This window comes from Sciurus carolinensis, chromosome 8 (genome assembly GCF_902686445.1).
Source record: "Sciurus carolinensis chromosome 8, mSciCar1.2, whole genome shotgun sequence".
NCBI lineage: Eukaryota > Metazoa > Chordata > Mammalia > Rodentia > Sciuridae > Sciurus > Sciurus carolinensis.
The window spans coordinates 122,206,570-122,234,268 of NC_062220.1; the positions used below are offsets into that span (position 1 = coordinate 122,206,570).

General features: G+C 46.3%; 1 protein-coding gene across 5 annotated transcripts; it reads left to right on the forward strand.

Annotated features, from left to right (window-relative positions):
• Window positions 1–30: 30 nt before the first annotated feature.
• Window positions 31–27,661, forward strand: Smpd4 (sphingomyelin phosphodiesterase 4). Of its 5 annotated transcripts, XM_047560716.1 has the most exons (20): window positions 33–161; window positions 2,428–2,511; window positions 4,585–4,671; window positions 5,286–5,428; window positions 5,799–5,874; window positions 6,432–6,540; window positions 6,638–6,690; window positions 6,845–6,996; window positions 9,260–9,392; window positions 13,722–13,793; window positions 17,542–17,628; window positions 21,296–21,441; window positions 22,016–22,106; window positions 22,583–22,683; window positions 23,399–23,562; window positions 24,318–24,523; window positions 24,934–25,167; window positions 25,442–25,573; window positions 25,710–25,838; window positions 26,089–27,661. In XM_047560716.1, exons 1-20 carry the CDS (start codon window positions 87–89, stop codon window positions 26,416–26,418), a joined length of 2,604 nt encoding a protein of 867 aa, XP_047416672.1. In that variant the 5' UTR covers window positions 33–86; the 3' UTR covers window positions 26,419–27,661. The 5 variants fall into 5 exon arrangements, with proteins under 5 accessions (XP_047416674.1, XP_047416672.1, XP_047416673.1 ...); XM_047560718.1 differs by lacking the exon at window positions 25,442–25,573 and having other exon boundaries at window positions 31–161; XM_047560717.1 differs by lacking the exon at window positions 17,542–17,628.
• Window positions 27,662–27,699: the final 38 nt, after the last annotated feature.

Consider the following 27,699-nt stretch of genomic DNA (forward strand, 5'->3'; position numbering starts at 1 on the left):
CAGACCCCGCCTTCGCTTTGCGCACGCGCCTTTTGAGATAGGAGCACTGCCGCCGGACCAGGGAGCCTAACGCCCCGCGCATTTTGATGACGACATTTCGGCGCCGGTTGGCCGAATGGCGGCTTCCATTCCTGAAGCAAGTAGTGCTAGGGGTCCCACAGGTGAGTGACGGGAGGAGCGCTCGAGACCGCTCATGCCCAGTTGTCGTCGTCCTCGAGCCTTCGCCGAGGCTGTCTCCGTTCCTTCGCGAGTCCCGGGAGTTGGGCCGGGTCCCGGCCACTCAGTCTGGGCCAGGCCAACAGGGGAGTCGAGGGCCTTAGTCTGCGCCTTCATGCCACTTTCCTGGGCTATGCCTTTATTCCACCTTGCTGCGCACCCCATCCCGGTAGGGGCTCTGTTAACGTTCGTTGAACGAATTAAGTGAAGGAGAGCTTCGAGTTAAAAACTGAGCCTTGGGCTCAACAAACGGTGTTGAAGGAAGAGCCAGGTGCGGGTCTTGGCCCAACCCTTCTACTCTGTGTGGTTCGACTTCTCCGGGCCTCAGTTTTCTCCTCTGTAATATAAGACTCTTGATACTTTACTCCATAGAACACTGTGAGCAGCAGACGAGGTCTTGTCAGTGGCGCTATATGCTCGTTCTGATTGGCGCAGACTGAGGACTGCCGCCATCAGAAAACCCAAAACAGTGTCCCAGCAGCTCCTGAAGAAAGTGGGTGTGGAACGGGCGGGATGAGGCGAACTGTTGGTGCAGTGCGCGCAGAGGGGTGTAACCAAGGAAGCGTGGGTGTAGGAATCCTTGCCCTCTTAGACCTGGGTTTAATAGCTCTGGGCTACATTTTTTCAACTGCTGCCAATGAAAGCTTCCTCTGAGCGAATATATGTTTTCACTTCACCTCTAAAGCTCGCCCTTATCAAACAGTCCTTAATTTTATGTTGCCCTGATCATTTTGGAGTAACGCACAGTGTTCCCTTTATCAAGTAGGTCAGGACTGAGGCCAATTTCAGTTTTCCTTAATACTGAAATTGATAGCTAGTAAGAATTGAAAAAGCCTGGAAGGTATTTCTCTTGCCAAGTGGCAGAGATCCGAGTCTCCTCCCAACACCCCAACTGCATACATAACTTCTTATTCCCAACCAGTCTCCCTTCACAGTCTGCCGGTTGTCACTTCAACTCCTTTAATTGTGTGCTGGGCAGAGTTCTATGCCAGGAAAGCTGTTACTCGTCCTTTGGTGGGACTCTGCAGTCTTCCTCTTTGCTCAGTCCAACTCCGATTATTTTCTGTTTTCTTTTCTGGGCAGAAAAGTATGAATTTGAAGAGCCATCCCCCCGCCCCCCAGAGTCACAAAGGTTTGTTTAGGAAAGCAGAAACACTCAAGGGAAAATGTGGGATATCTCCTTAGGGAGAGACAGCCCCATGCCTAATTTTTATTTTTATTTATTTATTCATGTAGTACCAGGGATTGAACCCTGTGCACCACTGAGCCACATCCCCAGCCCTTTTTATTTTTTATTTTGAGACAGTGTCTTGCTATGTTGCTTAGGGTCTCACTGAAAACTGACCTTAAACTTGTGATCCTCCTGTCTCAGCTTCCCAAATTTGTGGGATTACAGGTGTGCACCACTGTGCCAGGCCCATTCAAAGGTTCCCTTGGCAGTTTGCTCTTCTCTTACCTGTGTTCACTGTACAGAGCACAGGTGATGTATTTTACCCATCTGTCTATGAGATTTCTGCTGTTTACTAGCTAGGTGGAGGCAAGTGACTTAGCACCTTTCTACCTGTTTCCTTATCTGTACTGACCTCAGGTTGTTGTGAGGATGTATTTGCTGATCTTTTTTAACAAACTTAGCAGCTTCAAATAGCACACATTTGTTATCTTACAATTATATAGTCAGAAGAGCAGGCAGGTTCAGCTAGGTTCTTTTATCTGCAGGGTCTAGGGAAGAATCTGCTTCCAAGCTTATTTAATTTGTTGGCAAAATGCAATTTGGGGTTGTAGAACAGACATAAGCAGTTTTGAACTGCTGTTTATCTTAAGATCCTGAATTCGGACTTTTAATTGCATCTGCAAAATTTCTTCACAGCAGTACTTATATAAATGATTGAGTAATCAAAAGATAGGAATTTTGAAGGACTACCTTTAGAGTTCTATTTGTTAGTGTGGTTTAGATGAGGAAATATATAGAAAGCCCTCAGAACCAGTCCTGGCATCTAGTAAGTGCTGTATAAGCATTATCAAGGATTCACTACCACAAGCTTGGCTCTGAGGTTGGGCATCATAAACTGTATGAGAAAGGCATTTCTATAAAACATGGAAATTGACAAGTAGCATGTGTTCAGTTACACAGATATTCTTCTGGGCATCTTAAAACTGTATAACATTCCGTTGTGTGGCAGATACTGAGATTTCATCTTTGTTTTTCCACAGTGGTTTCCTAAGGCAACCATTTTTGACTCTCCACGGGAGACTACCATGGCATTCCCTCACCTGCAGCAGCCCAGCTTCTTACTGGTAAATATCAGCTGCCTTTGGAGCATTGGAGTAATAGTAGTTCTATAGCAGAGGAACTTGGGAGGTCTTTCCACTGATTTGAAGAACTTTAGTAATTATTTTTAAGGGATGTATGATGGAAATAACATCAGACTTGGGGGTTAGAATGCTTAAGCTTGACCTTGCCTCCTTATTGGTATAGGACTTCGAGTTTATGCAACCTTTGAACTCTTTCTCATCTACACAATGATGCCATTCAAATTCAAATGCCATTTTTCCATACTTCCCAGGCATAAGGAGGAGTAGTGAGAAGAATATTCATTAGAACATTTGAAATCATAATAATCATCAATGAGAAATGGGGGGACCCTGCTGTATTGGGAGTAGCTAGGACTCCATTTTAAGTATTAAACATGATTCTGGAGAAGTTGGTTATAAAGCAGATACCAATGATGAAGTTTCCTAATTTCAGTTCCCAGAAAATTATTTTTGTAAACATCTGTTTGGAAGGACATCCTTCCTTGGTGCACCCTACTAAAGCCAATAGGCCTGACCCTTGGCCTGAATAGCCCTGATCTCCATTTGTGACTCCAGTCCTGTGAAATCTATGCTAATTTGGCTTTAGACATCCTTGGGTATAAAGCCCTCTTGTTAAATTTCTGGCATCTCTTCCTGATATGAAAGCATTTGCACAGAGATCTTTTCTTATAGTCAAGGTTCTTTGCCTATATCCCATTATCTTGGGTAGATATCCTCAGTTCTTATCCTGAATATTTGCTGACCTCTTCATTGCTTTCATGATTAATGCTGACTTGACTTAAGCCCTCTAAGGTTTTAGGCCGCCCTATTTTTTAAGGTAATGAATCCAGTAGATTTCTTAATATTAAGAGAAGCGGGCTGGGGCGATAGCTCAGCTGGTAGAGTGCTTGCCTTGCAATCACAAGGCCCTGAGTTCGATCCCCAGTACCGCAAAAAAAAAAAAAAAAGAGAGAGAGAGAGAAACTGAGCATGGTAATACACACCTGTAGTATCAGTGGCTTGAAAGCCTCAGGCAAGAGGATCACAAGTTCAAGGCCAACTGTACCAACTCAATGAGACTATCTCAAAATAAAAAAAGGGCTGGGGATATAGCTTAGTAATAAAGCACCCTGGGTTCAGTCCCTGATACTGAGGGGGTGGGTAGCTGGGCGTGGTGGCATATGCCTGAAATCTGTCCCAGCAACCCTGGAACCTGAGGCAGGAGGTTAGAATCGCAAGTTCAAGGTCAGCCTCAACAATTTAGCAAGGCCCTACACAATTTAGTGAGTCCCTATTTTAGAAAGGAAAAAAAAAAAAAGAAAGAAAGAAGGCTTCTGCTGCAACCATCATTATTTTATTGAGCATTCTCACTGATGATCACAGTGATATAACCATGAGTGTTAGTGAGGTGATAAGTTTCCAGTTCATGTGTACAAACTCAGTGAGTACTTGAGAACTGTGAAAGGTACCCTACATAATAGGAGTTCTTTCCTGGCTATGTGGGATGACCCTGGTGCAAACCCCTGCTTGTAGGTGGGTGAAAGTCAGTTTCATTTTGACTCAGCACTCAGGTAACAAGATGCCTGAGAGAGGATGCTGTAAAGCAAGCCTGAGAATTATTGATCTAGAGGAGCATAGAATTACAACTTCTCTCTTCCAGCAGCATCATTTGAGCCCCTGATACACACAGGAACATGTGCATGAGGTATCAGGGACCAGGCCAGTGGTTGTGTAACTCATACCTATTGCTTAGATTTCTGTTATGTATTTATAATTTTTCATGTGTTGGGGGCCGCACTGGGGATCCAACCTAGGGCCTCACACATTCTAGGCTAGTACTGTACCACTGAATTACATCTCCAACTCTTTTTTAAAATTTTATTGTGGAACAGGGTCTTGCTGAGTTGCCCTTTCTGGCCTTGGACTTGTGATCCCCCTGCTTCAGTCTCCCCCAAGTAGCTGAGATTACAACTGTGTCACTATACCGGTCTGAATTTTTGTTTTGATTTGAGCCAGAGTATTTGCAAAAACTGTGCAGTGAATACATTCATGATTTTTTTTCTCTTTGTCTTCTAGGCTAGCCTGAAAGCTGATTCTATAAATAAGCCTTTTGCACAGAGGTGCCAAGACTTGGTGAAAGTCATTGAGGATTTTCCAGCAAAGGTACAGCTCTGCTAGCCTCTCTCTTTGGAACATGTCATATAATTCTTATGCATCTCTGGTGAGTAGAGGCCCAGAATGCTAGAAACATCTACAGTGCACAGAACAGCCCCCTGCAACAAGCAGGTATCCAGCTCAAAATGTCAATAGTGCCAAAGTTGAGAGATAAATCCTTGGAAAATATATTTTAGTTCACACCTTGAATAGTAAAGCTCAAGAAGTCAACCTGTACAACAAATTAATACCAGATGACAATAGGTCATAGTTATGTTTCAGGGGCTTGATGGAGAAAGAATGTTGTTCTCCTTTTAAATGTCTCTTCCGATCAGAATTTCTGATATTAAAAAAAAAGTTTATAATCACAGGTTCACCTATTTAATGGCCCCAAACATAATGCAGTGACAGTATGGCATGTAAGTAACCCCAGTGGAAGAAATCAAAACTGCTCTTCACTGTAGCACTAGGGTTTCTATGGATGCAGGGCTAGTCTTATGAGACTTTACCAAGGACTGACCTCCTCAGAGGGAGGTGGGCAGTTGTGTAAAACTGGAGCTGGGATGGGAGTGGGCACTGGTCCTCAGCTAGCCTGCTTAAAGGCTTACTGTACACTTTTGCAGGAGCTGCACACCATCTTCCCATGGCTAGTAGAAAGCATCTTTGGTAGCCTAGATGGCATCCTCATTGGCTGGAACCTCCGCTGCCTACAAGGGCGTATGAACCCTGTGGAATACAGCATTGCAATGGAATTTCTAGACCCTGGGTAGGTAGGTTTGCACCTGGATAAGGTCTGGGTGCTTCCTCATAATGACCCCATTTTTAAATAATTCTATTTTTTAAAGTTAAGAAATAAATCAACCAGGTATGGTGGTGCATGCCTATAATCCTGGCTACTCAGAAAGCTGAGGTAGGAGGAACACAAGTTTAAGGCCAACTTATGTAACTTAGTGGGACCCTGTCTCAAAAATAAAATTAGAAGGTCTGGGGATATAGCTCAGTGGTAGAACACTTGCCTAGCATGCATGAAGCCCTGGGTTCAGTCCCCAACCCTTTTTTAAAAGGGGGATCAGAGCAAGGTAGTTTGTAGTTCATTTGTCCTATTTTTGTTTATTTGATTTTTTTTAAATGTTCAGTGGCCCAATGATGAAGTTGGTTTATAAACTCCAAGCTGAAGACTATAAGTTTGACTTTCCTGTCTCCTACCTCCCTGTAAGTAAGCCATGATGATGAGAATGGTGTTCGGGACAGTAACTATGATAGTGAGGGGGGCGGGGCTTGGAGATGTGGTGACAGTGGGCAGGAGAATGCCAATGTCTGGTCAGAACCCAGGAGGCATCACACATTAGCATTTTTAATAACAACTTAAAAAGAAAATTATTCCAAACTCTGCCAGCGGAGAAGGCACCATGCTGCCTGGTTTGCTCCTGACTGAGTGGCCAACAGAGCCATGTGACTGGTTGCTTTACTATTCTGAACCTCCAGTCTTTCAGGGGAAAATTGAGGAATGACTTCCTTGGTGGGTTTAAGAAGCAAGGAAAATGGGCTCAAACATACACCCAGCTGCTACCCTTGCTGGTTGTAGCTTAATAATAGGAAAAATTCTAAGCAAAACCTCTTTTGTCTAAGCACTACCACAGGAAGGACATTATCCCCACAGGCAGGTTCTGTGTGCTGATCTCTTCCTTAGCAGCCTTCTCAAAGGGCAGTACTGTTTGGAGGACACAGTGCTGGAGCCTGCTCATGAACCCACATCCCTTTCTTTGCAGGGCCCTGTGAAGGCATCCATCCAGGAACGTGTCCTCCCTGACAGCCCTCTGTACCACAACAAGGTCCAATTCCCCCCCACAGGGGGCCTTGGCCTGAACCTGGCCCTTAGTATCCTTTGGTGTCGTGAAGGGTGGGGAGGTTGTGAGTGACCCAGCACACATTTTGGAACACCAACACTGTGTTTGCTCCTTGATACTGCTATCAGATCCATTTGAGTATTACATATTCTTCTTTGCCTTGAGCCTCATCACTCAAAAGGTACAGAAGGAATGCCTCTTAAGTATCTCTTGCGTAACCAGGTCCTGCTGTGAAGGGTGGGGGCTTGGCCTGGGGTATCCCTATAGTTGCTGGTGCTTGGAGGAAGCTAATTTGGAACCCAGAGCCCACACTAATAATGAGTTTGGTTTTCTAGCCACTGCCTGTGTCCCTCCATGTCCGTACTTCAGACTGTGCCTATTTCATCCTGGTAGACAGGTACCTGTCGTGGTTCCTGCCCACTGAAGGCAGTGTGCCTCCCCCACTCTCCTCCAGTCCAGGGGGGACCAGCCCCTCACCGGCTCCCAGGTAAGACTGCCTTGGTCATAAAGGCCTGACTCTTCTATGAAGGAGTGACCTTGTCAGTGGCATTGCCCTCAGGGACAATGGTACCACCCATTGTTTGAGATTCCCTGATTTTTCTTACCTCTTATTTCCCACCTTCAGCCATCCTAATACTGGAGGGCATTTTGTGTTGTAGTTTTTGGTGGTCTGTGGCTATCATAGAAGCTTTTGGGTCTGTGACTTCATTGATGACCCTCACTCTGATATGGGAACACACTTATGTTCTGCTCATAACAACCCTCACCACTTACAGCATCTAGACCCCATTGATGTGGCAAGCAGGGTGTAAGTTGTATAGTTGTCCTATGAACTGAAAATAATAGTGGGAATTTGAGTAGCCTGAGAGGGAGGCCCTGGGAGGAAAAGCCTTTTGTGCCAGGCTATATAGACGGAGCCTGATGCTGTACTGTACATCTGGGGGATGTGCAGTAGTAGCCCTAGCCTAAGGGTTAACTTAGGGTTCTCTAAATGACTCCCATTGGGGCTGTGATGGGCTTTCAACTAAGGGCATCTTGGCCAGCTTTCAACAAGAGTTCCTCTGTCCTCAGTAGCAATTGCCTGAGCTCCTTTCCTGCCTCTTAACCTCACTGACTCAGCTCCTACCCTGGGAGACTGCATACAGACTGTGCTACAGATGCTGACCCAGCTCATATCTGTTGACATGTGCACACCAGGCCATACATTCACGCAAAACTCACATGTGTGGACAGATGCCCTCAGAGAGTGGACAGACAGGTCCAGGAGACAGAGAGGCTGCTTAGGTGACAACAATAGCTGGTGACCTTGACTATACTCTGGCTGAGAAGGAGAATTTGGAGGTGGGTTGGAATCACACCTTCTCCAAGACAGAATTCAGCTGCCAAGCAGTATTCTGTTATTGGCTTGTTTTAACTTTTTTTGTCTTAACTTTTTATTTGGAAATAACTTTAGACTTATAGAAACATAACACAAAACTTCCACAAATCTTTCATCCAGATTTTCTAATTGTTTACACTTTGCAGTATCTTTTTAATCCATTCTCTTTCAATTTATCCCTACAGCATACATACACTTCTCCCCCTTCTCCCACCCTCCGGCTGTTGGAAGATCTTACAGATATGCTACCCCAGGACCTCTTAATATTCTAGAGTGTATTTCTTAGAAGTATTGCATTCTCCTACATGACAATGGCACTTCTGTCCACAGAAGGAAACTGTTGTCATATAGTACCTAATATTGCATTCTCCTACATGACAATGGCACTTCTGTCCACAGAAGGAAACTGTTGTCATATAGTACCTAATACTGCTACCAGATTGTTGCCTAATCCTCGGACCCTGTTCAGGGTTTATCATCAGCTACCCTACTCATATCTGTTACCTAACTGGGCCTGACACAGTTTTGCTTGCTGTGTGCAGTGGTCTCTCTAGTGCCTTTCAGGCCAGAACAGTCCATTGGTCTCTTTCCCAAACATGGCCCCTCTTAGTATACAGGCCATTTGTGTGATGGTGACAGCTCAAGGATAACTTGAGCTGTCTGGTTTTTATCTGCTCATGGCTAAGCCCAGCTTGGGCTTTATGGGCAGGAGCACAACAGCTGTGATGTCTAGTCTTTCCCAGGTGTCCAGTCAGGAGACTCATGGTGTCATGAGTCAGGGTGTCTCTTTGCCCTAATACTGCTGATATGAGCTTCGTCATTGGGCTAAGGGTGTTAGCCAGATTTTTCCATTATAAGTTAAATCCACCTAAATTGATACTAAGATTTTGTGGGAAGATATATTGAAAGTATGTAATCATCACTCATGTTAGCATCCACTCTTTTTTTTTTTTTTTGGCGGTGCTGGGGATTGAACCCAGGCCTTGTGCTTGCAAGACAAGCACTCTACCAACTGAACTATATCCCCAGCCCAGCATCCACTCTTGATTCTCACCCAAATCTGGTATTAATAGGGCAGTTGCCAAATGGTGATCTTGCTGATTTCATCCCTTCAACATTTATTAAGTGCGCACTGTGTGGTAAGGAGACTTTTCTCCTTTATTTATTTATTCAAGAATATCTACGCACAAGGCCCTGGGTTCGATCCCCAGCACCCAAAAAAGAAAAAAAAAGAATATCAATTTGGACCTGGGGGTTGTGTGATTCGATACCTTATAATCAGTTACTGCTATCATTAATTTTGATGTTCAGATTTCCCCTGGCTTGGACAGCAGGAGTCCCTAACTCAGGGGTATTTTCATGTCACTATCAGGACACCAGCCATGTCCTTTGCCTCCTATGGCCTCCATCACACCAGTCTTCTGAAGCGACACATCTCTCATCAGACATCTGTGAATGCAGATCCTGCCTCCCATGAGATCTGGAGGTCAGAAACTCTCCTCCAGGTGAGAGCCCAGGAAGCTGGTCTGTTTCTGCTTCCATTTCAAAACAAACTGCTCAACCATCCTCCACCATAAGGGGTAGAATCCCCAAAACATCTTGTCAACCTGAGGGTGGTACTGAATGTTGGCATTTTCCTGCTATGACTTTAGAAAACCCATGAGAAGAAATCTGTCTACCCTTCTAACCCTTATGCCGTTGATGGTGATTTTCCATTACAGGTTCCCTGTCCAACCCCAGGAGTTTTGTTTTTGCTTGAGGATGGAACCTAGGGGTGCTCTACTGCTGAACTAAATCCTGAACCCTTTTTATTTTTTATTTTGAGACAAGGTCTTGTTAAATTTCCAAGGATGCCCTCAAACTTGTAATCCTCCTGCCTCAACCTCCCAAGTGGTGGAATTATAAGTGTGCACTACTGTTCCTGACTTGATTTGTTTTTCTCATGGTGATGTAATCATTGCAGTTGTTGGGCATGGTGGCACACAACTGTAACCCTACCACTCAGGAGGCTGAGTAAAGAGGATTGCAGGTTCAGGGCCAGCCTGGGCAATGTAGTGAGGCCTACTTCACAAAGGGTGGAGAATATAGGTCAGTGGTAGAGCACCCCTGGGTTTAATCCCTGTAAAACACACACACACACACACACACACACACACACACACAATAATAATAATAATAAATAAATAAAATTAAGGTTAACAAAAAAAAGGTCTAGAGATGTAGCTCAGTGGTAGAACACCCGTGTTCAGTCCCTAGTACCCCCCCCCACACACACACACTCACACACACACACTCACACTCACACAAAAGAAGAAGAAAGAGAAGTCATTGTAATCTTTAAATTCCAGTGGATCTGTGTGAATGCTCTACATCACACCCTGGCCCTCTGATCCTCTCCCATGTTGTTGGAGATGTTAACTTTTGAACACCACTTGTGGATATTAAATCTTGCCAGAGAAGCATTTTTATGATGCCAAATGGTGAGGACCCTACAAAGCCTCCACTTTGGTCAGAAGGGAGCCCATCCTTTGTGACAGGAGATGCAAATGGGAGGGAGCCCTTGCTTGGGCTGCCTCGCTTCTTGAGTGGTCCTGCTCTTCTTTTTTTTATATAACATAATTTATGTTATATAAAATATAACTTTTATCATCTTAACCATTTTTATAAGTGTTCAGTAGTGCTAAATACATTCACATTGTTGTACATCTAAATTCCAAAACATTTCTTATCTTCAAAAATATATATCTTCTATATATTATATATTTATATATGCATATATGTATACACACATATATATGTACACACACATTTTTTTAAGGTGTAAATAGACACATACCTTTATTTAATTTAATTTTTTATGGTATATGCACTGAGGATTGAACCCAGTGCCTCATACTTGCTAGCCAAGCGCTCTATCACTGAGCTACAACTCCAGCCCAGTCCTGCCCTTCTGTGTGCTGACCTCCCAGGTCCTAGAGAGAATCATCTGGTTCTGATGCTATATTCTGGGACTGTCTTGATATCCATAGTATTGCTGGTGACAGCCTGAAACATGAATAGGATGGGATTTGGTCTCCTACCTTATACTGGTGTGTAAAGTGCTATGCTTTTAGAAGCCCCCCAGGTTATTTTCACAGCAGCCCTGGGAGGTAGAAATGATAGGAATTGTCATTACTCTTCACAGGGGAGACTGTGGTGGTCCAGATGGTTTAAACTGATGTGGGCTCCAGTCTGGGCTGACTGTGAGGAGGGCAGGTGGCCAAGATACTTTCAGGACAGAGAGAGTTCTATTTCCTGGACAGAACACCAGTGCTTTTTGTTTATTTTTTAATAAAAAGTTGTTTTTGTTTTTGTTTTTGGTACTGGGAATTAAACCCAGAGGTGCTTTACCACTGAGCCACATCCCCAGCCATTTTTTAAAACATTTTATTTTGAGACAGGGTCTCACTAAGTTGCTCAGGGCCTCACTAAATTGCTGAGGCTGGCTTCAAACTTGGATCCTTCTGCCTCAGCCTGGAATTATAAGCCTGCGCCACCATGCCCAGCTAATAAAATGTTTCAATTGTGGTAAAATGTAACATAAATTTTATCATCTAAACCATTTTTATAAGTGTTCAGTAGTGCTAAATACAGTCACATTGTTGTGCATCTAAATTCCAAAACATTTCTTATTTTCAAAAACTGAAAGAGTATCCATCCATTAAACAACAGCGATCAATTTTTCCCTCTTCCCAGCCCCCAGTAATCATTATTCTGCCTTTTTTTTTTTTTTTTTTTTTTTTTTTTTTTGTTGTTGTTGTTGTTGTTGTGCTGGGGATTTGAACCCAGGGCCTTGTGCTTGTGAGGCAAGCACTCTACCCTGAGCTATATCCCCAACCCCTATTCTGCTTTCTCTTTCTATGAATTTGACTACTCCAGGTACCTCATATCTAGAATATTTATCTAGATTACACAGTATTTATTTAGCATAAGGTTCTCGGGGTTTATCCATGTTTTAGCAGGTGTCAGAATTTTCTTTTTAAGGCTGAATTATTGTATGGATATATCTATTGTATGGACATACCATCTTTTGTTTATCCATTTTTCTGTTGATGAATATTTGTGTTGGTACAAGTTTTAGCTATTGGGAATAATGTTACTGTGAACATAAGGGTACAGATATCTCAAGATCCAACTTTTAGCCAGGTACTCTGCCTATAATCCCAGCAACTCGAGGCTGAGGCAGGAGGATCACAAGGCTAACCTTGACAACTTAGCAAGACCTTGTCTCAAAAAATAAAAAGGACTGGCCTGGGACTAGGGTTGTAGCTCAGTGGTAGAATGCTTGCCTAGCATGTGTGAGGCACTGGGTTCGATTCTCAGCACCACATATAAACAAATAAAGGTACATCAACAACTGGGGGGGAAGGGAAGGACTGGGCATGTAGCTCAGTGGTAGAGAGCTCTTGGGTTCAATCACCAGTACTGCATTTAAAAAAAAAAATTCAGTTTTTAGATCTTTTAGGGTACACCCAGTATACCTAAGGAATGGAATTGCTAGATCACATGTTAATTCTATGTTTAAATTTTTTGAGGCACCACCATACTGATTTTTTTTTTTTTTTTTTAAAGAAGTTTCTGTACCATTTTGTGTTCCCACCAGCAGGGGGCACAGGGTTTTAGTTTCTCCATATTTTTATGATCAATTGTTTTTTGGTAACAGCTCTCCTAGTCAATATGAGGTAGTATCTCACTTTGATTTGCATTTCTCTAATGATTAGTTAATGATTAGTTGAGCACTTAGTGGCCATTCATAAGTATTCTCTGGAGAAATGTCTATTCAAGGTGTTTAGGTGTTTGCACATATAAAAAAAATTTTTTTTTAGTTGTCAATGGTTCTTTTATTTGACTTATTTATTTATACGTGGTGCTGAGTATCAAACCCAGAGCCTCACACATGCCAGGCAAGTGGTCAATCTGTGAGCCGCAATTCCAACCCTTGTTTGCACTATTTTTGGGGGAGGGGCGGGTACTGGGGATATAACCCAGAAGGACTTTACACTAAGCCATGACCCCAGTTCTTTTTATTTTTTATTTTTTAAAATATTCTTAGTTGTCAGTGGATCTTTTATTTAATTAATTTGTATGCAGTGCTGAGGATCAAACCCAGGGCCTCCCACATGCCAGGCAAGCACTCTACCACTGAGCCACAACTCCAGCCCTTATTTTTTTTTTTATTTTGAAACAGGGTCTTGCTAAGTTGCTTAGATCCTCACTAAATTGCTGAGACTGGTCTCAAATTTGTGATCCTTCTGCTTTAACCTCCAGAGTTGCTGGGATTATAGGCATGCACCATTACACTCAACAAGATGTTTTTTTTTTTTTTTCATTTTTCAATCAGGTTGTTTGACTTTTTGTTGTAGAGTTTTAGAACTTCTCTATATATTTCTGAAAATGAACCCTATGTCAGATATGTGGTTTGCAGATATTTTCTCCCATTCTGTGACTGCCTTTTTACTCTGGTGATAGTATCTTTTGATGCACCAAAGTTTTGATTTTGATAATATCACATTGTCTTTTTTTTTAATTTTATTTTGCCTTTGCTTTTGATCTCCTAATGAAGAAGTCTTGACCTAATCCATTGTCATTAAAGCTTTCTACATTTTTTCCTAAGTTTCACAGTTTTAGCTTTTATATTTAGGTTGCTGATCCATTTTGAGTTAGTTTTGTGTGTGGTATTTTATTCTTTTGCATATGGACATCTGTCTTCCCAGCACTATTTGTTGGAGAGACTCCTTTCCCCATTGAATGGTCTTGGTATTGTTGTCAAACAATTTGACCTTGCTCTTTTGCAGGTTTTTGTTGAAATGTGGCTTCATCATTACTCCTTGGAGATGTACCAAAAAATGCAGTCTCCTCATGCCAAGGTATGTTTCCATAGTTCTTCTCACCTCTTGCCTTTGGCCCTGGTCAACCTGCCATTTCTTGTCCTTAGTCTGAGTTAGTTGTCACAGCCTGGATGGTGGGAAGTGGAAGCCCATCATCTACCCCTTACTCAGATGTTGAACACAAGTGAGTTTTGTTCTCCAGTTGTATAGGCAACTTGCACTGCAAGGGGTAGGCCCTTAAGGTATGGTGGTCTGTCCTTTCTGGGGTTCTGCCTACGTGGCTTCTCCTGGCAGCAGGAATGGCTGAGATTTTGGTGCTCTTGCTCTGAGGGTAGGGGAAGCTGCAGTTGCCTCTGGGAGTCACATCCTGGTTTTCCCATTGCCATCAGCATTACCTTCATGCTCTCAGGTGAGATGGTGGCCCTCGGCAGACCCCACTATGGTGAACCCAAACCTTCTTTGCTTGCCTGCACTGCACTTACCTCCTCCAGAGCATCAACAACAACAGAAATTTTTGTTGTGGTTGGGTCCTGCTACTCTCCTGCATATGGCCCAGCCTGCCTCCTCCTCCTCTCTCCCCTTCTATGACTTTTCTTCTCCCTTCCTCCCTCAGTAGCATACTCATTTGTAAAGACATGGAGGTGGCAGAGTCCCTGGAACCTCCAGCTGTTGCTGTCCTGGACTGGGCCCATCAGGGTAGAAGAGTTCTATTAGTGAGTGTCTGGGTAGGCACTTAGAGTCACATACTGTAAACAGCTTGAATCATACACCCAGGCCCCTGCCCAAGGCAGCATTAGCTATACAGTCTGTTGCCATGGTTTCTGTGTATCAATTTGCTCTATAGACATTGATTTTGTGGCTACTAGACAGAATTCTTAAGGATTTCAGTAATGGAGAGTCTATGGGTGATGTGATTAAAAATGAGAAGGGTATATGATAAATTGTCTCAGATTTTAGGTGAAACCATGGTTCTCTGCTCCTGCTGCAGAGTCCTAATTCTACAACCCCAGTGCTGTGCTGTGTAAGAATGAGATTTGACCTTATTCCTGCTCTATCAAAGCACAGGGCACCCCAAATCTCCATCCTTGGCATCAGATAGGAGGAGGAGAATGTGGAAAGGCTAAAGACTCGGTCCTGTGCCTCTTGAACACAAAGCGCATGCAATGCTTTTTCTGCTTCCATTGTAGCTTGCTTCATGTTCCTGGCTGGTGCATGGTAGCCTGGCAGCTGGGCTTCTCTCAAGTTGGCTCCCAGGGCCCAACTTCTCCCCTTGGGATCCTGGGAGGCTCACTTAGCCCTGCGCATGCCACTTTGCTGCATTGACTTCTTTCTGCTCATGCTGCCGTCTAAGTGAGTGGAAGCTACACCTGCTTTCAAGGGTCAACCAGAAAGGCCTTTCTGGACTGTCACATGAAGATTCTATGTCTTCATGGGCCAGGCAGAAGGGTCAGTAGGCTGTCCATGCTTAGGAAGGAGAGCACCTTCCCTTTTGTTCCCATATTTACTTCCTCTTGGCCAGACCTTGGTGTGGGTGAGACCTGCCCAGCATGATTAGCAATGGGAAGACAGTGCCCAGAGAGGATCTGCCCTTTGGCTTCTCCTACTGAGGCAGAATGCGAAACCCAAGAAGACTGAGGAGATGGGAACTGAGGAAAGATAGCTGTGGAGGTCTCTGTCATTCAAGGCCCCTTACCTGTTGATCATGGCCTGTGTTGTACCTACTTATGGAAATCCTTGCCAACTCCTCCCTGATTTCTAGATGCAAGAAGTGCAGCGCCTGAGTCCCATTATGGCCAGGCTAGGTTCAGGGCATGTGTTCACTGCCCAGTGACTGGGGATAGTGACAGCCATGGACCTGTAGGTAACTGTGGGGCCTGCCCTGGGTTCCTGCAGAAAGGGGCAGGGACTCAACTGGGAAACTATTCTCAGATTGATCCCTGAGTTCTGCATCCAAGCTTGGGGTCTGGTACAGAGGAAAACTGTGAGGGAACTTTGCCATCCTACTGTGCTCCCCACCCTGCCTCACAAGTTTCAGCATTGACTTGTGCATTTTGACCTCTCCTGTGTGAAACCTAGCATACTTGCTGCTTGGGCAGGAAGCATGGCCTTTGCAGTGTAAGATGTGTGTGCCAGGCCTGCTCTGGGCTGTGGTTAGATGAAGGGTACATCAGCAGGCAGGGTAGGGTAGAGGATCCTGGGTTGGGAACCAGACAGCATGCTAGCTCAGCTGTCACCCCTGTTGTACCTGGGCTGTGCCAGCCTCAGGGTTCCTGCTGCCTCTAGGACTATGTGGCTATAGACAGCTTCTTGGGGCTCCTTCCCTTGGGAGCCCTGTGTATTTGGATGGCTGGGGATCCTGCTGAGGTAGAAAGAGCTGCCTTCCCAGAGTTAGGACTAATGAACATATCATCTTTAATTTACATAATGGGTGTGAAGGGCAGAGGCGGGGCATTGTGGGCTGAGCTGTGCTTATCTCAGTGCCTGGGAACAACCTGTCCCTGTCCTCTCAGTTCTGAGAGAGAACCATTCATGGAAGGAACATTGATTGGATTTTAGATACATAAAAATTGATCATGTCATTCACCTAACTCATTTGGTAAATTTCTTCTCAAAGACAATCAGGGAAATCCAATACATTATAGTTGTTACTCAGTATTTGGGAGGACTGATTCCAGGGGCACTGCCACCTGAGGATACCAAAACCTATGGATCCTTAAGTTCCTTATATAAAATGATATAGTATTTGAATATAATCTATGCATATTCTCCTATATGCTTAAGTTACTTCTGAAATATTTATAATACTTAATCCAATGTAAATATTATATAAATAGTTGTTATACTACATCATTTAGGATATAATGACAAAAAATAATCTTTATGTGACCAGTACGGTTGCAACTTGTTTTTTTTCCCTGAATATTTTCAATCAGAGATTGGTCAGATCTGTGGATCAGAACCAAGATACAGAGGGCCAACTGTACACGTAGTTTTTGAGCAGAGAGTCCTGGGACTGGCTCCTCAAAAGTTTCTCTTCTGAGCTTGGCGCTGTGGTGCACACCTGTAATCCCAGCACTTGGGAGGCTGAGGCAGGAGGATCACAAGTTCAAGACCAGCCTGGGCAACTTAGCAAGACCGTGTCAGATTAAGAAATAAAAGGGCTGTAGATATAGCTCAGTAGTTGAGTGCCCCTAGGTTCAATTCTTAGTACTACAACAATAACAGGCCTTCTGGGCCTTGGTGGCCGGCAGTATGTCCTAGTGAGGGACCTGGGTTCTGGTGGGCTGTGGTGTGCATGTAGCACATGTAGTGCAGTCTCAGGGTTGGTGGGAGAGTAGATTTCCTTCTTGAAGGTCAGAATTGGGCTGACTTCAGAGCTGGAGATGCCTTTAACCCTAGCAATATTGAGAGGCCTCCCTAGTGATCTTGAGAGTCTGCCTGTTTCTCAGCCTACAAGGCTAAAGAATGTGTCCAAATGGGCCTGGCTGTGGGTTTCCCTGTGCTGGGGGTCCTGGTCTGGGCCACTGAGAGGGGTGGTGCTTTGCTGGCCGAAGGCTGCTGGGGCTGTGATTGGTTGGATTGCCACTGACATGTTTTTGTTTTGTTTTGTTTTGTTTTGTTTTGTTTGTTTGTTTGTTTTCTCCTTCCTTCTGGGCTCCTCTCACTGTTCTCCCCCCACCCTTTCTCCTTCCCCTGTCCTGTTTGGTCCCATCTCTCCCTTTCCCCACCCTGCCTCATCTTCCAACCCCCTGACTCTTCTGGCTTCTCTCTCTGTGTTGTCTCTCAGCTGGAGGTTCTCCACTACCGACTCAGTGTCTCCAGCGCCCTCCACAGCCCTGCCCAACCCAGCCTCCAGGCCCTCCACGCCTACCAAGTACTGGCTGCTCTTGTTTCCTTCCCTTACCCTTGCCCCACAGTGGGAACACAGAGTGCATGTCGGCACAGAAGCAGAGCAAGGTCTGGCTGGGGCCTGCTGCATGTGATTGAGAGGCTAGTACTGAGCAGAGCATAGTCTGTGACTGAGACAGGAGAGTTGGCTAGTCCAGCTTTGTAGACTAGCTTGGTTTGGGGTACATGGCCATGTGACAGAGTGAAGCAATATGGCCTTGGCTGGCCATGGGGTCACAAATGTGTCTGGCTGAACCCCAACCAGCAGAGGTGTCTCAAGTTTTCAGGTCTGAGAGCAAGCTTTGCTGTTGCTTGATTCACCCTCACTGTGCAAGGTCGTGATGCTCAGGAAGTGACCAAGGTGCAGAAGCCTTGGGACTTATGGGTGGTATGAGTTCAACCCTGTTCAGAGCCATCACCTAGCCCATAGGCTGCAGCTATCCCAAGTCTATGTATAGCAAGGGGTGGGAAGAACTCAGGACTTTGCCTCACAGATCACAAAACTGTCAGCACTTGACAGTCCAGAAGGGTCTGACCTGTTGAGCACCAGCCACTGGTAGACTCTTCCAGAGGCAAATGAGATCACATGGTAACCTCTTGGAGGCTATTGTATTTGGACAGAATAACAAGTGTGTGGATGGATTCAGGTCAGGAAGTGGAGGTCAGACCTGTTGGATATTTCAGGGATGATGAAGTTAACTGCTTTGTGAGAAATAGTGGAAATGTGGAGCCATGCTTGTGGCTAGGGCTCTGTCCAACTCACCCAGCAGAGGATCACACAACAATAAAACTCGAATTTGAGTACAAGATAAGAAAAATGGCTTGGCCACCCAGTGTTGGTGGGAGAGGATGGTGACTGCAGCACATGGCGGGGCTCGGAAGCAGGAACTTCATTAAGCAAGGAGAAGAAGGCTTGTGGGCAAGCCAAGTGTGTAACAGGGTCTCTGGAAAAACATCTGGCTCCATTCACCCCCAGAGTAGGAGAGGAGTGAGGGAAGAATCCCTGAGAGGCTGGGCCCAGTGGGAAATGCTGTGAGCTCTGGGGATTCATCCTTAGAAAGTAAGAAGGTAGGGACTACAGGTGTAGCTCAGTGATAGAGTGCTTGCCTAGCATGTGCAAGGCCCTGGGTTCCATCTCCAGTACTGCAAAGAACAAAGAAGAGACCCAGGTACAACTGTGGCATCATATTTTGCAGGGGAATTTGACCTAGGAGAGATTGGGGAGTTGGGAGAGATGTTTGATTTGGCAAACCTAGCAGGAATATAGCTCCACAGAGCTTAAAGCCCCACAGACCTCTTAAAGGTCCCACCTGGTCCCACCTCAGTAACTCACAGTGGGGATTAAACAGAAGGGTGGGGCAAAGTGGGAGAGGTGCACAAGCAGGGGAAAGTGGATTATCAGTTCCTGCAATGCTGTCTCTTCTGAACTGAGGGAATGACATCATGTCTCAAAACCCCAGGGGCCAGGAGTGAGGGTGTAGAAAAGGGTAAGACTTCTAGGGGTGGGGCTGTTAGCATTTGGCATTGATATTCTTCTAGTCTTTTAGTATTAATTAGTATTAACATTATTATTGTATGTCCATTTTCTGCTGCTAATAAAATGAATTATAAACAAAAGAATGATAAGTTATAAAGAAAGATTTATTGCCTGGCACAGTGGTACACACTTGTAATCCCAGCAACTCAGGAGGCTGAGATAGGAGGATGGCAAGTTTGAGGTCAGCCTTGATAACTTAGTGAGACCCTATCTCAAAAATAAAAGGGCTGGGGGTTTAGCTCAGACGTAGTATGCCCCTGGATTCAATTCCCAGTCTGTGTCTGTCTGTCTGTCTCTCTCTCTCTCTCTCTCTCTCTCTCTCTCTCTCTCTCTCTCTCTCCCCCTCCCTCTCCTTCTCTCCCCCACCTCCCCCCACCCCCCCACCCCTCTCCTCTCTCTCTCTCTCTCTCTCTCTCTCTCACACACACACACACACACACACACACAGGCAGGCACACAGACACACACACAAAGAAATTTATTTTGGTGGTTCATAGCTCTGGTCCAAGGTCATGGGACCACATCTGGTGATGGCTTTATTGCTGGTAGAGTCCTGAGATGAATAAGGACATCACCTTGCAAGAGATAGAGAACATGAGACAGACATAGCCAAACTCGCTTTTATAGCAAACCTACTCTTGAGATACCCCATTAATCTATTTGCCCCGAATCACCTCTTAAAAGGTTCCACCTAGTCCCACCTCAGTAACTCACAGTGGGGATTAAATTTCAACATGAGTTTTGGAGGGGACATTGTATTATACATATATTTTTTCTTCAAAACCATTGTAAAACTGAATGTGATTGTGTGTGCCAGTAATCACAGTTAGTCAGGAAATAGGAGGAATGCAAGTTCAAGGCTATCCTGGGCAACTTGGACACTGTCTTAAAATAAAAAGAGAACTGGGGATGCAGTTCAGTGGTAGAGTGCTTGCCCAGCACTCATGAGGCTCAATCCCCAGTACCACAAAACAAAACAAAACAGTGAAGTTCTTTGTACAAATTACATTACAGACAAATAGAGAAAAGTAACCTCCAGTTCATAGTTTTATTCTCAGATTTATCCAATGAGGTATATCACATAGACTTGGGGCATTTTCATCACAGGGAAGACTGAGTGGACAGTGGTATAGTTAGTATCCTGTGCATGATCTTCTGTACCCCAGGGTCTATAGGAGACTTGGCCCTGTGCCAACCTCAGCATTGCAAGTGTGTTGAAACACAGAACTGGGGGACAAGTGTGGGAAAAGGAGTGTGTTCATCTGATTCCTGCCTTCAGGTGACACCCCAACTCCCTGCCCCCATAGTCCACTTCCAAGTCACACTACTGCACTCATCCAATTAGAGAAATTCTATAGCCAGCAAAAGGGCTGTCCTTTCAGGTTTTAGCCATAAAAATCCTGCATTTATACTGTCAATCAGAAGTTTGGCTCACAAGCTTGAGGATGCTCTTGTCCTGGGAATTTTAGCTGACCACAGGTTCATCGGCAATGGAGGAAGTGACATCCTGGGCTCCTCTGTGACTGAACTTCCCATTTGTCCATGGCCAGGAAGGGTAACAGGTGGGAGGGGTTGGGGTTGTGGCCAGAGAAGGAATTGGGGAGAAAGAAGAAATACCCACTTCTGAAAGGTGAGCCCTGGTGAGTTTTCTGCATATACCCAGGAGGCAGGTGGGTGAACCTGGGTCCAGAGTTTTGGTGGGTTACTGGCCCATCCCTGTTCCTCGTCCTGAATGGTCAGGATGTGGGGCCCCTGAGGCCCAGCACAGATAGCAGTGCTAAGGGTGCATGGTCATGTGTTACAAAAGTAAGGCTCAAAGTGCACTGGAAAGCACTTTGCATCTTTGCCTATTTTAGCCAGCCTCCCCAGGGCAGGCCCTGTAGGCACTGAATTCACCACTGAGCTGGTCTCAGTCCAAATCCAGCATTATGAGGCATGTCCAATGAATGTCAGGCACAATGGGGTCCTAGGGGGTGGCCCTGATCCCAACTTGGCCCCTCCCTCCTGTGGAGGAGCAAAGCAACTGGCCCAGGGGTGGGATACCGTCAGACCTAGGGCCCAAGCACTGGGTGCCTCAGACCTTCTCAGACCCTGATGCCTGTCTTTTCCACCATAGGAATCATTCACACCCACTGAAGAGCATGTGCTGGTTGTACGCCTGCTACTGAAGCACCTACACGCCTTTGCCAACAGCCTGAAGCCAGAGCAGACCTCCCCTTCCACCCATTCTCATGCTACCAGCCCCCTGGAAGAATTCAAACGGTTAGTGCAGGACTGTGGCAGGGCTTCCATGGCCTCTGACTTCCTTTTCTCGTGTGCATGTTACCCATCATGACTTTCCCCAGGATATGTGAAATGGAATGAGGGGCAACACTTGCTCAAAGTCCTCTGCAAGACTAGGCAGGTGAGCAATGCCCTGACCCATCATGAGCCAGCAGAGTAGGTGACTTGTATGGAGGTAGGTGACGTGGGGGGAAATCACACTGGCTCACCCACTTACTGTGTCGTTGGGGTTTTCCCTAACCTCTCTTAACCTTCATTTTTCTCTGAAGAATGTGGCTAAAAACAAATCTTTCCTAGTGTTCCTGTCTGGTGAAGCAGACTTAGGCAGAGTAGGAGGATCACAAGTTCAAGGCCATCCTGGGCAACTTAGCAAGACCCTGTCAAAATAAAAAAAGGATTGGAGATGTTGCTCAGTGGTAGAGTACCCCTGGGCTCAATCCCAGATATCCCCCCACAAATAAAAGCAGACTCTTGCACACCACAGGCCAGGCTTACCCTTGAGCAGATCCTCCTCCTTAAGGCATGTGGCATGACTGACTCCCTTACCTTTCAGGGCCGCTGTCCCAAGGTTTGTCCAGCAGAAGCTCTATCTCTTCCTGCAGCACTGTTTCGGCCACTGGCCCCTAGATGCGTCCTTCAGAGCCGTGAGTGTTGGCCCCATTGCACCTTTGCTTTTGCCCTTGGTGCCCTGATAAGAAAAGTAAGCAACTGTTAGCACTGAGGACTCGGAAGTGAGGCCTTGATGAGTCACATAATTCTGCTGGTTTGAGTTTGCAGTCAACCCTTAGATACAGAAAAGCCCTGGCCTGCCCCAGTTTTATTAGTTGCTGGTCAGACTTCCAGCCTCACATAACTGTGCTCAGCTGCTGTAGAGTCTGGCTCCTGAAGGGCTAACATAAGGGTCAAACATCACAGGAGTATGCAAGTCCCTTGAGGGAATGTGGGAGGAACTAATCTCTCATTGGCATCTGTACTAAGGTCAAGGAGAAAAGACCAGAACATGGGGCATCCCCCTGCCCTTTCCCAATAGAGCCCCACAGCTGAAATGCAGAACTTCCTGCCTGAGCTGCCTCTCAGGAGTCAGTGTGTAGGCCACCAGGACACATGTGTTCCTCACCAGGTCCTGGAAATGTGGCTGAGCTACCTGCAACCATGGAGGTATGCACCTGAGAAACAGGCTCAAAGCAGTGACTCCCAGCCCCGATGTGTGTCAGAGAAATGGTAAGCCCCTAGCATCTCTTCTCCCAGCAAGTCCGTGCCTCTCTCTGTGGGAGAGACAAGCTTTCGTGGCTGGATGTTGAGCCAGGGGGGCTCAACATTACTGTCTTAGTGCTGCCTCTGTTGGCCTTCTTGGCTTTTCTCACAGGCCCTACAGAGTGGTTTCAGAGGCTAGCCCTTTCTGGACTGAGTTTTATCATGTCCTGCAGTGGATTTCCCACGGAGACAGTGGATGATTTTCTGCTTTATTCCCTTGCCCTTGACCTACCTCCTGGCTCAAATGTTCATGTCACCCCTAAACCATCTCTCCACCCTTCACCAGCAGAGTAGTCACCCTCTTGTCATCTCCTGTTTGTTCCTCATGGCCGACTCCCAGGCCTTCCGTTGGCAACCCTCTCCTGTGTCTTCACTCTATCCTGACAGGCTCTGGGCCAACCTTGCTGTGATGGCCTTGAAAAGGGCCTCATCCTTGAAGATCCATTAAGTCCTGCCTCTGTACCACTTTTCTCCCTGCTCTCCCCCTTAACCCTCACCCCTGACAACCTGACTCCCTTGAGCTTCCATTTTGTGAAACCTTCATAAAGTCTTGGCCAGAGAAAGCCTAGAAGCCCAGGGAGAAGCAAGGGCTTTAGCGGGTGAGGACCAGCACAGCTTCTGCCTCTAGTGGGGTCTAGGGTCCTGCTGAGGCTGGCCCTTGACCTGCCACCCTGGTCCTCAGGGCACCCTTTGTCCAGGAGAACCTTCTGATGTATACCAAGTTGTTTGTGGGTTTCCTGAACCGTGCACTCCGCACAGACCTGGTCAGCCCCAAGAATGCACTCATGGTGTTCCGAGTGGCCAAAGTCTTTGCTCAGCCCAACCTAGCTGAAATGATCCAAAAAGGTAAGTCATCAGTCCTGGGTCAATCAGGCAGGCCTCAACACAGTTGAATTGGGGCCAGGTCCTTAGCTGGCAGGAAGTGGCACTTAGGAGAAGAACCACTGTGTTCACAGGCTTGTAGAGTGTCTTAGTACAAGTTGGTTTGGGAACTTCTGGTACACAGCAGGACAGTGAAGTCTCTAAGCCTAACTGAATCCCTAAACCCTGCTTTCCCTATGGTGGCAGCATGCCAGGTGGGAGGCTCAGGTATGTCCTGAGAAAGGGACAGCAAAGCCACGAGCTGTGGCTTCTTTAGAATTGTGATTTTTTCCCTGGTGATCAAATCATTGGTTGGTGTCAAGAGTTGATCTTGGTTTTCTTTTTCTTTTTTTCTTTTTGGAACTGGGATTGAACCCAGGGGCACTCAACCACGGAGCCGCATCCCCAGCCCTTTTTTATTTTGTACGACAGGGTCTTACTAAGTTGCTAAGGCTGGCTTTGAACTTGTGATCCTCCTGCCTCAGCCTCCCAAGTAGCTGGTAATACAAGTGTACACCACCATGCCTGCCATGATCTTGGTTTTCTAGCATGGCTTTGTGTCAGCTTCATTGTGCCTTCCTATTGGCACTACCAGGGATCCCCTGAGCATCAGGTGCTGGGTCTTTGGGCAGCTAGCTCCACCTACTGTCAGTTACCATGAGATGCTGCAAGGCAGGGTCCCAGGGGTGCAGCACCTAGGCATTGCCCCCTGGGAAGCAGACTTGTGTCCTGTCTTCCAGGTGAGCAGCTATTCTTGGAGCCAGAACTCGTCATTCCCCACCGCCAGCACCGGCTCTTCACAGCCCCCACAGTCACTGGCAGCTTCCTGTCACCATGGCCACCAGCTGTCACTGATGCCTCATTCAAGGTGAAGAGCCATGTCTACAGCCTGGAGGGCCAGGACTGCAAGTACACCCCGATGTTTGGACCTGAGGTCCGGACCCTGGTGAGTGAGTGGGGTCGCCACCAGCATGGAGTCCCTGAAGATGTAAGGATTGGCAGAACCAGGGAAGGTGCCCACCTTTTAAAGAGGAAAGGAGGAGGGTTGGGTGTTGAGTAGATAGTCCTATGGCTCCTCTCCCCTTTCCCTTTTTTTTCTTTCTTTTTTTTTCCCAGTGAAGTTTAATTTTTTTTTTCCTGATAATAAAGGTAGAATTTATTGGGAAATTTTCACATTTGGAAGATCATAAGTCATAAGCTATTCTTCCTGGTTCCTTGCCTATGTGAATGTGCACACTTCCTGGGGTCAGCTCCCCAGGGCTGCCCTGCCCAGGTGCAGCAACATCTGTCTAGTGGGTGACCAAATGCTAGGAGGTAGCCCCTAAGTTTTTTGGCCCGCCCATGCCTCCCTTGCAGGTCTTGCGCCTCGCTCAGCTCATCACGCAAGCCAAACAGACTGCTAAGTCCATCTCTGACCAGTGTGTGGAAAGCCCAGCTGGCCACTCATTCCTGTCATGGCTGGGCTTTAGTCCCACAGATCCAAATGGCCTATACCCAGCCAATGACCTGGACGAGATGGGCCAGGACAGCATCCGGAAGACAGATGAGTACCTAGAGAAGGCCCTGGAGTACCTGCGCCAGATATTTCGAGTATGAGCTATAGAGCTTAACCCACATCCAACACAGTCCCCTCCTCAAAGAATTCACACTCTCCACCTAGCCAATGGCTAACCACATATCAGTTCTAGAACCTGCACACATGAACCTAGCCTGGCTCCTGTCCCAGGGCACCTCTGGGCTTGTTTTGTGGCAGACAGGCCTGCCCTGGGTCCCCTTTGTCACTCACTGTCAGAGTCCAGTGGGTGGAGACCAGTCCCTTCTCTTCAACTTAAAATTGAAAGCAGAGGTGTTTTTTCTCTGCCAGCTCAGTGAAGCCCAGCTCGCCCAGCTCACGTTTGCCCTGGGGACCACACAGGATGAGAATGGGAAAAAGCAGCTCCCAGACTGCATTGTGGGGGATGATGGACTCATCCTCACGCCTCTGGGCCGTTACCAGGTAAAAGACGCAGTCACAAGGGACATCCCCTGGTCACATAACCTGTTCTCAACCCTCCTGTGCCTCAGGAAACAGATTCTCTGGGTTGTTGACAAAGAGGTATTTTCTGAACTGTCCTCATGACCTTGGTTTCTAGATCATCAATGGGTTGCGAAGATTTGAAATTGAGTATCAGGGTGACTCAGAGCTACAGCCCATCCGGAGCTATGAGATCCCCAGCCTGGTCCGAGCACTCTTCAGGCTGTCATCCACCATCAACCGCCGAGTGAGTGGGCAGCAGGGGTGTCCTGACAGCTTTTAGAAATGGGTCACAGAGGATACTTCTGCCCCAAGGTGACACCCTCACTTCTGTACCCCCATTTAATCTGTAGTCCTTAGATTCTGGGTGAAGAGAGAGCCTGTGTGAAAGTTATCCCTGAATTCTGCAGGTGACCTGGAAGGGAGGGTGCTCTGATGTCCTGAGGCTCATGGTACCTGCTGTCCCCACCTCATCTGAGCTCTTGTTTATGCTTCAGTTTGCAGACCAGATGGTAGCTCTGTGTTCCCGAGATGACTTCCTTGGCAGTTTCTGTCGCTACCACCTCACTGAGCCTGTGCTGGCTAACAGACACCTCCTGAGCCCCGTGGGACGGAGGCAAGTGGCCAATCATGCCCGAGGCCCCAGGCTCAGCCTACGCTTCTTGGGCAGCTACCGGACACTGCTCTCGCTCCTGCTCTTTTTTTTTGTGGCCTCTCTATTCTGCATTGGTCCCCTGCCCTGCACCCTGCTCCTTGTCTTGGGATACCTCCTCTATGCCATGGCCATGACACTCCTGACTGAGAGAGGGAAGTTGCACCATCTCTGATGAACCAGCCACTGTCTCCAGAGCAAACAAGTGGGATTTACCACACAGCCCCTTCCCTGGGCCTGAGGGGCCCTGGCAGGATACTTCCATTTTTCAACTTTTAGGGGGTGTTTTCCTACAGTAGTGATCATCCAGAAGAAATAAATGGGAAAATGGTCCACACTTGGCAAGAAAGAGGTCTTATGAACCACACTGTTCCAGCCAGAGCTGACCATGGGCCCTTCTTTCCATCAGTCCAAGGTCACAGAAGCCACTGAGCTAGTTCTCAGGGCCTTTGTAACCATTTAAGGATTTGGTTGTGTAATGCTCAGAGGCTAGTATACCCACCAGGCTCCAGGCCTGTCCTCTCTGGGTTACTGACCCAGCCTTGACTTCCTTTCTGGCTGTCCTTGAAGTAGCAGAGTAGGTTGGGATGTCTGCCCCTGCCCCCCACGAGATGCCAGCCTCCACTGTAAGGAAGAATCAAAGTTTGTAAAAGAAATTCCTGAGATGCAAGCACAAGGCCCTGGGTTCAATCCCCAGCACCACAAAAAAAAAGAAAAAGAAATTCCTGAGAAAACTAGATAATGGCTCTCCTGACTTACAACTTTAAAACTAAGTTTTCTACTGCATTTGGCAAAAGCATTCTTAAATATCCTCCAGGCTGGTTCAAGGCTGGACCATAGAATTCCACTTTTCAGTTACATGAAGACCCTCTTAGAGCACAGGTGCTTGATAGGATAGTACTTCACCTCTGGCCCCCAAGCCATTGAGCATGTCACTGAGTGGGGCCCAGCTTTTGTGGTGCCATATCACAGGTGGCCCTGATCTTTAGCAGGCACAGGGGTGTAGCAGAATCCAGCCAGCTTCTGTCTCCAACCAAAGATAGCCAAAAAGCATTGTTTGTATCTTCAATAAACCAAGTGCTCAAAGACAGAAATCTTTGATAATACTGACATATTCACCGTACAGGACAATTACACATTCACTGTCAAAAAGAAATCACCAGGGGTCTCACTTTCCTTCACTGTAGATGTACAGCATACACACACCAGCAACAACAGCATCTCAGTGGTGACTTTTAAACCAAGGCTTTGTTTTTGGAGTATGTGTGGTTTTTTTGAAAAACATTTTTCAAGTTGTAAATGTTGAGCTTTGTATTTTGATGTAATCTGGAATGCATTTTGGGACCCATGACCAAAAAATCAGATAAAATCTTGTAACTGACCATGGATCTAAATAAACAGGTTCTTGCTTCTGAGTATTTTGGTGCCTTGGCTCAGTCTATAGCAGGTTTACCCA

What these genes read in the sequence shown, in the direction of transcription:
- Smpd4 (XM_047560716.1), top strand. Translation starts at nt 87, where the DNA reads ATGACGACATTTCGGCGCCGGTTGGCCGAATGGCGGCTTCCATTCCTG. An exon ending in AGCCCCTCACCGGCTCCCAG is followed by an intron (nt 6,997 to 9,259) that starts GTAAGACTGCCT and finishes TGTCACTATCAG; the next exon opens with GACACCAGCCATGTCCTTTG. An exon ending in AGCTGAAATGATCCAAAAAG is followed by an intron (nt 23,563 to 24,317) that starts GTAAGTCATCAG and finishes CCTGTCTTCCAG; the next exon opens with GTGAGCAGCTATTCTTGGAG.